At 37.1% G+C, this 12226-nt stretch overlaps 1 protein-coding gene across 3 annotated transcripts in view; it reads left to right on the forward strand.

Moving 5' to 3' along the window:
* Nucleotides 1-80: 80 nt before the first annotated feature.
* Nucleotides 81-12226, forward strand: part of LOC105294804 (phosphatidylcholine translocator ABCB4) — a 68169-nt gene continuing 56023 nt past the window's right edge. For all 3 annotated transcript variants that reach the window (XM_011364164.2, XM_011364175.2, XM_011364184.2), the window contains exons 1-3: nt 81-162; nt 3556-3604; nt 6768-6918. In XM_011364164.2, the coding sequence (XP_011362466.1) occupies nt 83-162; nt 3556-3604; nt 6768-6918 (280 nt within the window). In that variant the 5' untranslated portion in view covers nt 81-82. The remainder of the gene's footprint in view (nt 163-3555; nt 3605-6767; nt 6919-12226) is intronic.

The raw sequence follows: 12226 nt of genomic DNA on the forward strand, positions 1-12226 counted from the left end.
GGGCTGCGAGGAGGCTGGCTGTCCTCCCCGAGCTGGGGTGAGTGCATTTGGACCTGAAGCTGTGGTTTCTCCCCAGGCTGAGATGGATCCCGAGGCGGGAAGGAACGGAACTGCCCGGCGCCGGGTGAGAGCAGAAGGTGACTTTGAACTGAGCAGCAGCAGGTACATCATCCGGCACCGTTTTTCCGTTACCCGGGAATCAGCGGGGCCAAATTCGGCCTCGTAAAGAAGTTGAGAAAAATCTGTTTGATGCCTTTGGCCTTTGTTTTGGAGGTTCTTTGGAGAGTCTTGTCTGAGGTTCTGACCTTTCTTAAGGAATGTTACAGATGCCTCTTTTGCAACAGGCTCAGGAAGAAGAGGCTGTCTTTAAAAGTGCCCGCTTCCCTTTGTGCAGGGTGATTCGATGAATATCTGCGTTGTATAACATCCCTTGCATTATATAACTCAAAACTTTTACAAATAACTTTCATAAACATCATCTGATTTTTCATGCTTATAGAGCACCAGACATCTGCTGTTGATGGTTGTGCTTTTTAGAACAGAGGTCGTGAAGCAAAAACTCCCTCCTCTCCCTCATTCCTGTTCCTCTTTTTCTTACCCCTTCCCCCTCCTCCCAGCGCTAGCCGGGTTCCGTATTTCTTCGTTCTGGGCAGTGAGATAGGGAGGAGGTCCTCGGGCAGCCTATTCTTCTGTAACCTGCGCTTCCAAATCAGATGTTGTTCAAATGTAAGGCGGAAACCTCAGTGTTTCCTTTGCGTGCGCGTCTTTCTCCCGGCGCTGGCTTCTTGATTCCCAGGGGCCCTTGTTAAGAGCACTTCACTGGCCCTAGTAGGAGCAGAAGCAACTATTCAATGGTGTGTTGTCTCTGTTTCCTCTTTCACTGTGGGAATAGTGAATCATTTTCTCCTTTAGCTTCAAATAGTTTATGAAGTTGTTATGGTCTCTGAGTTCACACCAGGCCATCCAGAACTAATTGACCTGTGTCATCGAGTAATCACCCAGAGGGACAAATTTATCAAGTGTGTCTATCCTCAAGCTGCAAGGGAACTGATTAGCCAACTGCAATACGCCTATCTGATGTTTAAACAGAAGCATTATTTTAGACTGTTAACTTCTTCATACAGTGATATTGCTCTATTCCTTCTAAGTACTATGGTGCTCATTCACAGAAAATTTAGTTTGCCATATAGAATTGGAAAACCGATGGATGGTAGTATTTCTACCAGAAAGATGTGGTGTTCATCAACTGCCAATTTAGGGATTGACTGTGAATCTATAAATAGATGGCATTTTCACAAGGAAGGCTATTTATGTCTTGCCCTGGCTGAACATTTGATGAGTGTACAAAGGAGCTATCCCTGTGAAAAATGCAGTAACACTCCAAAACCTAAGGAAGGTCGCAGAAGTGGAGCTCACAGCCTTCTGCTGGAAAGAAGAAAACAGTTCAAAAGAGGAATATGAAAAGTTAAGAATACATTAAGACTGTAAGATTATGAAATTAAATGAAATGGGACTAATTTTTATAAAAAGCAGACCAAAGCTTATACATTCAAAGGAAGTTAAACTCACTTTAGTTATTTAGGGCAAATTAAGAGTTAGTTATATGATTATTCTAATCATGCTGCTATTGCCTGTGGCACATTCCTTTGAATATACTTAGTGGCAGATGTCTGTCCTTTGATTTTAGCAAATGTTCTAAATAATTTGGGATCAAGTTTTATGATTAAAACTTTATCACCTATCTGGAAATTTAAGCTAAATAAATGCATTTTAGGCAAAAATAAAATAAAACCTTTGCCCTCATGGAGTTTATTGTATGACAGGCAGACATAAATAATACACATGCTAAATAAGTAAACTACAACAAATGTTAGAAGGTAATGAATGCTATAGAAAAACATTAATTGAGGCCAAGGAAATCAGGAGTACAAGGAGGAAGTAGTTTACAATTTTAAATAAGGCAGCAGGTCTTATTGAGAAGGCAATATTTGAGCACGGATATGGAAGAAATGAGAGAAGAGAGCTCTGTGGGTGTCTGAAGAGAGGGCATTCCTGGTGGAGGTGACTGAAAATGTAAAGACTCTGCAATGGGAAAATGTTTGGTGTGTTCACAGAACAGCAGAGGGGCCATGGTGGCTGGAACAGAGCAAGCAGCCATGGAAGTGGGCAAGGTAGTCAGAGAGGTTACGAGGAAACAGATCATGTAGGGCTCTAGAAGCCAATGTAAGATTTGGTTTTTACTCTGAGAAAAGTGAGAATAGTAGTGTGATATGATTCGAGTTTTTAAATGATTACTCTGGCTGTTGTGTTGAGAATAGACTAAAAGGGGCATAAGTGGAAGTGGGGAGACTAACAGGAGTTCTCCTGAGCTACTGGGGTAGCAGTAAAATTGGTGAGCAGTGGTTGAATTCAGGATGTATTTTGAATGTAGAGCAAACAAGACTTCCTGACACCACTCGCCATAAAACTTCAGAAGAGTGACCCTTACTATATTTAGATCAACATGTATTTTTTTCAGCAAAGGAAGAATTTATACTGGTTCCCCCTTATCCATGGGGAATACACTCCGAGACCCCCCTGTGGAAGCCTGAAACCTCAGATAGTATAGAACCCTACATATATTCTGTTTTTCCCTATGCATGCATACCTGTGATAAAGTTTAATTTATAAAAATTGACACAGTAAGAGATTAACAACCATAACTAATAGTAAAATAGAATAGTTATAACAATATGCTATAATAAAAGTTATGTGAATGTTTTCTCTCTCCCTCTCTTTCTCTCTGTCAAAATACCTTATTGTACTATATTCACCTTTCCTTATCTCGTGATGATGTGAGATGATAAAATGCCTTATTAAGTTGAGAACTTTTACCTTTTCACTTAAAGGAAGCACTTTAAGGCTTCTCTTTGGCAAGTGCAAATTTTTGCCATCACCGCTCTTGCGCTTTGAAGCCATTAAGTAAAATGAGAGTTATTTGAACACAAGCACAGTGATACTGTCATGGTCGATCTGATAACTGAGATCGCTTCTAAGAGGTGAGTAGCATCTACAGCATAGATACACTAGACAAAGGGATGATTTATGTCCTCAGCGGTACAGAGAGAGATTTCATTACAATACTCAGAATGGTGTACAATTTAAAACTTTTGAATTGTTTATTTCTAGAATTTTCCACTTAATATTTTCAGACTATAGTTGACTATGGGTGACTGAAACTGGGGAAAGCAAAACTGCAGGTAAGGGGGGAGTGTAATTGATTTGGCAGACATTATTAATACATTCATCTTCCCCCTGTATGTGAGCTCTGTAAGGAAAGTGACCATTTCTTGTTTATCCAGATATCCTTGTAGTACCTTGGACAGTTACTTCAGTTACTTGGTGATTGCCTTGCAATATTTGTTGAACTGGATAATTTTGACAATTTGTGGACATCACTGTTTTATATTTGAAAATATTATAATAGTTGAATGTGATAACATCTCAAATTTATATTCAGTTGACTATGAAACATTTTGTAATAGTTTCGAATTCAAACAATTATATTCTTTACAGCAAACAAGACAGGAAAAAGAAAGTGAATTTGATTGGACCATTAACACTGGTAAGTTGTAAAATAATAAATGTGAATAATTCTTTCCTTCATTCAAATCTGGTGTAGAATCAATAGTTATAGAGCCAGCACTTTAAGATTGTCTACAGGCAGTGACAGATTTTTCCCTGCTACACCTGTGCTGGCTGAGGTTGGCTCATTGTAGTCATGGCCCAAGATGGATGATAAAAGAGGTAGGGGTAGGTTGGCTATGAAACAGAACAGAGCTAACTGGTTTACAGTGAAATTGAAAATAGGATTTGTGTTTGTAGCACCAGACAAACTAACCAATTTCAGAAAAATGAATCTCTACATTTGTTTCACAAAACCCCCACACATTTAGCTTAAAATAAGCTTGCATGTAAAGTGATTGTTAACTATAGAAATTTTAAGACAATTAAGAAGTCTGTGTTCACATTTGGCTTCCAAGATAATTGATTAAATGTAGAGTAACTATTAGAGATTTAGATTATGTTCAGCACAATTCTCAGTGGCTTTCTGCTGGCACGAGGCAAGCCAACATATTTTTTCAAGAAGTCTAATCTGTTTTTCATTTGTCTCAGAGAGGCGGCCCAAGAAAGTGTTTGCCCACTTGTGGTAAATATGATGTGTTTCAAACTATGATAGCCATTATTCAGTAGTAAAAAAAGTTGATATTAAGTAGCATGTCAGCTGAAATTTCCAACTTAATAAGTAAATGGCTGAAAAGACACCAAAACATCCTAGGTCTTGAACATTGCTGCAGATTTCTCAAGTCACCACAAAGCCCCTATTTATTCTCTTCTTCCTTATTCTCGTGATGTTTTTGTTTAAAAGTATCAATAAGAGTATTTTTTTTAATTTAGTGCTTTAGAGGATAAACTGTAAAACTAAATCTGGTTTTGTTGCATAGGTTTTCAATCTGCCTCCTACATAAAATAAAATACCATGAACCTTAAAGTAGAAATGTGGAAATTTTCTTGAATATAAAAGCTAAAATTTAAATTAAATATAAATGTAATCTTTTTCAGACTCTGAATAGATTTTTTTTTGTCTCAAAAGAGATTCAGGAAAAATACTGTACTTTTAAAAAAAACTTCCCTCTCTCATCGTTCAATTACAATTAACTTACAATATTATATTAGTTTCAGGTGTATTGCATAGTGACTAGACATTTACAAAACTACTTCATCAGAAATTAGAAATGTATTGTTTTGTTGAAAAATCACTGAGAACAATCTAGCTATACTTAGTACCTTGCTTAGAAACAAGGAAATTTTATTTAAGTAGTTTGAAAAGCATTTAAAATATTCCTCAATTTCATGTAAATATTCAGTAAAGAAAACATTACATGACGACCTGATCCTGTGCTTGAAACTGTAGTGGACAGACCCAAGCGTTCTAACTCCCTTCCCTAGGAACCACAGAATTGAACCCTGGGGACACTAGTCTCTTTTATAGCAATTTCAGGGACCCTTCCCCATTTGCTCTTGACTTCACTTGCTCCCCTTTTTTTGTTCCAAATTTCACTTGGCTTCTGACCCTTTGTCTCTTTTGGCACTCTTGCTTGCCCTGTGTGTTTGATGATAGAATTTGGCCTTCCCTTACTGAACTTCTGGAACTCTCTGAGGAAAGTTTGCACACACACTCCCCCTCCCCACCTCACCATGTGTGTCTGACCTCATCCTGCCCTGGGGTATTGACCCTATCTGACTCAGCTTCAGCTCTTAAAAACCCCACTCTGCCAAGTCTGACTCATCCATTCTCCTGATGACTGTCCCTTGTCCCCAAAAAGCAGGTGGGGTGGAGTGAGGAAAATGGATAGAGGGAAAAAGTTTAAAAGAGGGGAGAGATGCAAGGGACAGAGGGGAAGGTATAGAAATGGAAAAATAAGACAACGATGTAGTCAGAAAGAGGAGGAAAGGAGAACAAAGAGAGCCAAAGAACAGTTAATCAAAAATGAGAAGAAAAAGTGAGAAATTGGAGAAGACTGAAAAACAGTGAAGGAAAAGTCTTTGGAGTATTATGACATTGATCAGCTATTTTCATTTGTGGGTGTTGCGTACTTCACTGTGACAACTAGTGTCCTCCCTCTAAGTGATAGTACTAAGTACATTGTACATGGATGATACTAAGATAAGACCAAGATCCCTGGTATGGCCCTTGAGGCCTTTTCTACCTCTCTCTAATATCGTCTCCACACTCTGTACTGTCCACTTCAGGAATTCCACCATGTGGAGCTGCCTGAAAACTCTATGCAGTTTCTAGTCACCTTGCTCTTCTAAGCCTAAACATTCCCTATTTCCTGTGCATTCCCCAATTCTTTAACTAACTCCTCCTACTCTTTAAGATTCTGTAATGAGCATCCTCCCCATGAGCAAGAATTCTCTAAAGCAGGGGTTCCCAACACCCCAGGCCTCGGATCCTTACAGGTCTGGCCTGTTAGGAACCAGGCCGCACAGCAGGTGAGTGGTGGGCAAACAAGTGAAGCTTCATCTGTATTTGCAGCCACTTCCCAGTGCTAGCATCACCACCTCAGCTCCACCTCAGATGATCAGGCATTAGATTCTCGTAGGAGTACTGGTCCCTGGTGCCAAAATGTTAGGGACCACTGCTCTAACGTACACAGATAGGTACTCCATAATGTTTGTTTCACTTCACTACTGAGCTGCCTTTCAAAAGCGAACTTAAACCTTTTAGGAGGATCTTATTCTCAAAACTCAGAAGTCCTGTTTCCCCTACTTGTAATTCTCCCTCTGAAATATTCTGAATGTCATTTTAAAGGATGTGATGCGCGTGTGCATGTGCATATGTGCATGTGTTTGTTAGGGTGTGTGTGTATGTGTGTGTGTGTGTACTCCTAGTTGTCCTTAATTCACTACATCAGGAGTTCTGGAAGATCAAACAACATTTCTTCTTAGAATCAAACCTTTATCCCTTCTGATTATATTACAGTCATTCAAGCAAATAAGATACTGATTAAACAGAATCAGATTGATTTCTTCACAGAATATAAAATAAATAGAATCATGAAATTAGTCTGTCAATGATCTGGGTTGAAATTCTCCTTCTTACCTAATACATTTATTTGCAACTATTACAAATGTACTGACCTTAAATAAAAATCCAAAGAACATATAATTGTGGAAAAGATAAATTCTATACCACAAGGTAAGATAAGTTTTTTTTTTTTCAGTTTCGATACTCTGATTGGCAGGATAAATTATTTATGTCCCTGGGCACAATCATGGCCATTGCTCATGGATCAGGCCTCCCTCTAATGATGATAGTATTTGGAGACATGACTGACAGATTTGTTATTACTTCAGGAAACTTATCCTTTCCAGGTAAGCATTTCTCTACTTGTTTTTTTAATGCATCGTACTCCTTTACCTAGGTGAAAGATTAGAAATTGATTTTGCTATTCATCATGTACTTGTTTAATGATTTAGATATCTGATTTAGACTCTAGGTATTACAGAAGAAATTGTGAAATTCTCAGAAAATTCCTTGAATACTCAAATTTCAAGAACTGGGTGTATGCTGTTTGACAGGATAAGGAAATATATAGAAAGTAGAGAAGTCACTGTACATGAAGACAGTGGAACTGTAACAGTATACCTATTCAATATTCATCCCATTAGTGATTACTGGTAAATTTCAAAAGATACCAGTTAACATGGCAGTACTTCTTAGCTGTGTCCAGCTTGTAGATCTGTTTCTGGTTTCCTTTTCTTTTCCTCCCGTCTTTTTTTATTACACATAGAAAGAAAGGCAGTTTCAACTTTCTACCAGGCTTGAGGCTCAGTTCCTTCCAAACAACCTTTTGGGCACTAGATTAGAGAAGATTGAGTGGAGATTTATTGGTCCACAGATGGTGGAATATAAGGAAAAAATACCCATAAAGAAAAGACAGCTTTCATAGCAAAGATGCCTGAGAAAAAGTGGACCCTATAATTTAGATAATATTCAGTAAGAGTTTTCAGTGTTCACAGATTAAGAACTGTATATTTGGTTAGCAGCATAGGGCTTATGTGTAATTACCTAAGAGAATATGATTGCTTGATTTATACACTAGGACCTGTATACATAAATATTGATAAACATTAATACCTTTTAGAAAACTAGTAAAAGCATCCTTTGAATAGAAAAAAAAAAGCTCCTACAAAAACACAGTTTATGTATTCTCAATTACTATTGTTTCTGAGAAGACCCTCTTTATAATAAAAGTAACAACAATAATAGTAATCTTTCATTGTATTTCTTATCTGCTAGGTCCTATTTCACTTAACCCTCATAAAAACAGTCTTACATAGTAGGTAATACTGTTCTTCTTAACATATGAGGAAACTGAAGCTCGGAGAGGATAAATAACTTGTCCAAAGTTACATAGCTGGTGAGGGTTAGGACAGAAATCAAATCCAGGTTTTCTTATTATCTAAACCATGCTCATTACCATATAAATACATGATACTGCCAATGTAAATAATTATGCTTTCTCTTTTTAAAAAAATATGTTTGGGAAACTTTTAAATGGATTACTGTGTTTAACCAGTGACCAAAACTTTAACATAAACACCATAAAGGTAAAGTTGGAGTAATATAAGACATTTAGAAAGCCTTTAAGGAAATGAGGGGTGGGAATTTTCTATTTGTTTTCTTTTGACTTTTTAGAAGCTCTATAGATTATTATGCTTTATATATATATAAAGCAGGGTGATGCTCATATTCAGACACATCAGTCAAAAACTGGTTTCAATTCAGGATTAAAAAAAGTCAGATTAATGGATGAATGGATAAACAAAATACGATATATTGTACAATGGAACAATATTCAGCCTTAAAAAGAAAGGAAATCCTGACACATGCAGCAACATGGATGACCCTTGAGGACATTATGCTAAGTGAAACAAGCCAGTCGAATACAAAAAGATAAACACTGTATGATTCCACTTCTATGAGGTATCTAGAGTAGTCAAATTCATAGAAACAGAAAGTAGAATAATGGTTACCAGGGATTGGGGGTAGGAGGAAATTAGGAGTTGTTTAATGCATAAAGTTTCAGTTTTGCAACGTAAAAAAAGTTCTGGAGATTGGTTGTACAACAATGTGAATATACTTAACATTGCTGAACCATACACTTAAAATGGTTAAGATGGTAAATGTTATGTTATGTGTATTTTATCACACTTAAATTTTTTTAAAAAATCAGATTAAAACAATGCAACACATTTATCACAAATAAGTTAGCATTTGTACTACTTTTACTAGTCTTGTTTTTAGAACACCAGAATAATTCCACAGTTTTCTTATTTGGAGCAGTTTGCTTGTTTTTTACTTGCTTCTAATTATGCAACCTAATTACTGTGAAGTTGGACAGGCAGGCAGGTGCCATGTGCTGTGCCTAGGGCCAAACTCAAGGTCTTTCTGAGGAATGGCACGAACAAGTCACTGACAGACCTGTGCTTGCTGGAACGCTAAACCCTCTAGAGTTGCCAGCTTAGTTTCAGTAGCCTCCAAACGTTACGACATTTTTAGCCACATTTATCATTAGGCCTTATTGACTATCTCGGAGGATTAGAATGGGAAGTCCCTCTAATGTTATTAATATCCAATGTCTACTCTTTGGTAATTTTTAAAAGTAATATTCTCATTCCTCCTTGGAGAAATGCAATCTTTAAATTTCATACTCACTCTAAATCCAAAGAGCTCATTGATATGTTTAGAGTCATAGTTTAGCAACAATCATGGAGGTTGAAAGAAGATAGAATATGAAAGATAGAGCTGAGCTTACTAGCTCGTCTCATAGACATGATGTTTATTTAGAGTCTAGTCTTTAGAATTGTTGCGTTCTTGGACAGCTAGACTTAATGGGAGCCAAGTGAGAAGAGAATGTTAGATGAAAATGGCTTAAATTACAAGAGCGTCTGACAATGATTTATTGGGAACACAGCCCATCCTTGTCAACAGAATAAAGCCACTACGTGACAAGGTTGTTCCCTCACAATGACTCAGTTGTGCAGAAACTATGCGTAGAACATTCTGCATCCAAACCTTAAGGACAGAGTCATAGGAAACAGTTTTTCTGCAGAGTACCAAGAACCTGATATATTTTGTCCCAAGTCTATGTGACTGTAATAATCTAGGAAATTCTGTGAGGAAATTGATATATCCTACATGTCCTCGCATGGCTTTGGAGTTAAGAGAAAAAAGGCACTTTTGAGCCCCTTGTTACCTTAATTAACTGCCCATACTGCATAAGCCCCATGGACAAACACCACCTCTTTGTTTTGTACTGAATATTTCTATATGACAAAGGAAGTTTTAGGCAAAATTCAGGAAGGGAGACATTGACTTAATTTGAGACTCAAAAGTGATCATCATCAGTACTCCCTATGTAGTGTCTCCTTAAGTAAGCCTTAAGTTGTACAGTTATTTAGGCCCTTCATGCACAAGATGTATGACCTTGGGAAAGTTACTTAACTTCTATATTTACTGATCTCATCTTTGAAAAGTAATCATAGACTTACTGATAGAATTAAATAAGATGATTTATGTAAAGTGTCTAGAACTTAGTAAATGATCAATGAATATTGGGGGAAACTAGCTGTACGAACTTAGAAATGAAACAACTATTATAAATTTATGTTTACTCATCTATAAAGTGAATTAATTCTATGGGCGCTCTATAAAATGAATAGGCAGCTTCAAGAATTCTCCATTTCCTTGTTTTGGGAGGCATCCAGGTGAGTGAGAGTGGGCATTTTCTCCTCCATATTAGAATCAAGTGGAGGTTGGGGTATTTTTAGAAATATGATCTCTAGATTCAGTCAAAAGTTTTGATTTATGCTCTTGGGTGGAGCCTGGGCTTCTGTATTTTTCAAGCTCCTAATGTGATTCTAACAGGCAGATAGCACTGAGAATCCTTGAACCAGAAAACTATTTGGAAATTTTTTATGAGATTGAAGCATAATGGGTAGCACCTGAGAAGACCAGGTTTATGCCCTTTTTAGATCTAAAATCTCATGAGATTTCCAGCTCTAGAACTCCAGATCTAGAGTCCCATGACTCTTTAGGGAACACATCAACATATAGTTGCCTCACCTTCATCCTGGTTTCCTGGGATTTCTGGGGCTCCTAGGGTTACTAACCTAGTACTAGACTGCCATTCTTGGCCTGGGACTCTGAATGGACTCTGAAAGGAGGGGTTCCAGTTCGGAATGCCCATAAATTCTTATTTTCTAGTAGGGAAGATCAATCTGAATTTTATATCCTTATTGAGAGAATTTAAAAGTTTGAGGTAGGTGTAGGAGGAGAGTTAAACTCATTTAAGATTTCACCTGATTTCTAAGTTCAAGGAAACAACCAACCCTCAACACATATATCTGGAGGTTTTCCAAGGTTTTGAACAATGATTTCTACAAATACCATATCTTTAGGATAGCCTGTCCGCCTCTAATTCCAAACTCAGTTCTGATTTGGCATATCAAAAGTACATATTTAAGAAGAACTAAGGAAGGAAATCAGCCTGCAGAACTGAACTGATAAGAACAGAAATAAAATGGTATGATTTCTCAAGGATCTGATAGCTGACAAAGAGCAAGAGTAATAAGAAGAAAAACTTTGCTGTGAACATCAGTAGAAGTTCAGTCCTGAGGGGGAAATTATGCTTGGTAATTGACCCTGACAGTAGTTTAAGTTTTAAATAAATGTCAACCTTATCTTTCTTTGAAAGAAGATAAGAAAGATACACAGCACCCAGAAAACATGACCTCTGGGTTATTTACACATGATAAAGGAACAAAGACTAGTTTCTCTCCCAGCATCATGGTAAACGAGAACTACCTACATTAGTATGTTTTCTTAGCAATGCTGTGTTGATATTTTATCCTATTATTTTGTGAATACAGTAGAGATGAGCTATTTCTTTTTATTTTTCACTTTGTGTTTTCAAAAGTTAAAATAAGTCATTACCACACGAATTAATCAGTATGGTATAGTGTTAGGAGCTGTATAGCATAGTGTTAGGGCACGCAGACTATTTGCTAGCGGTATGACTTTGGGTAAGTTAATTTATCTCTGTGCCTCAATTTCCTTCCTCATATGTAAAATGGGGATCTCTAAAATAGTCTTACTCATAGGTTGTATGAAAAGTAAATGAATTAATATGTGTAAAGTGTTCAGAACAGAGCCTGTCATAAAATAAATAATAAATGCCAGCTGTTATGAAAACCAGGAAAGACACACTGACATTTTTATCATATTAGCCCAAATTAATGGACAATGTATTTCTTTCTAATTAATAATGCTTTAAAAATACCAGAATACAGTTTTGCTAGTAAACAAGACATGGAATACATGACAATGATGACTATTTGATCCACTGACTTGTCTCTGAGCAACTCAGTTATCTTCCTTGTCTTTAATTTTTCTTCCTTTACAATGGATGTAATTCAATCTTTCTATTACTTAGGTCATAAGGAAGCACATATTAAAATAAATTTACACTCACAAGTATCTGTAAAGTACTTGAACCACTAAGAAAAAGAGTGCCGCTTAAATCCTGTATTTTCTATTTGGACCATTTATTTTTTCCTCCTCTGCCTTTTGTGGCTCCTTAGGAAGCTGCTTTGCTGAAGGCCCCAAACCACCAAG

The sequence above is a fragment of the Pteropus vampyrus genome, unplaced genomic scaffold (genome assembly GCF_000151845.1).
Source record: "Pteropus vampyrus isolate Shadow unplaced genomic scaffold, Pvam_2.0 Scaffold4, whole genome shotgun sequence".
Classification (NCBI taxonomy): Eukaryota; Metazoa; Chordata; class Mammalia; order Chiroptera; family Pteropodidae; genus Pteropus; species Pteropus vampyrus.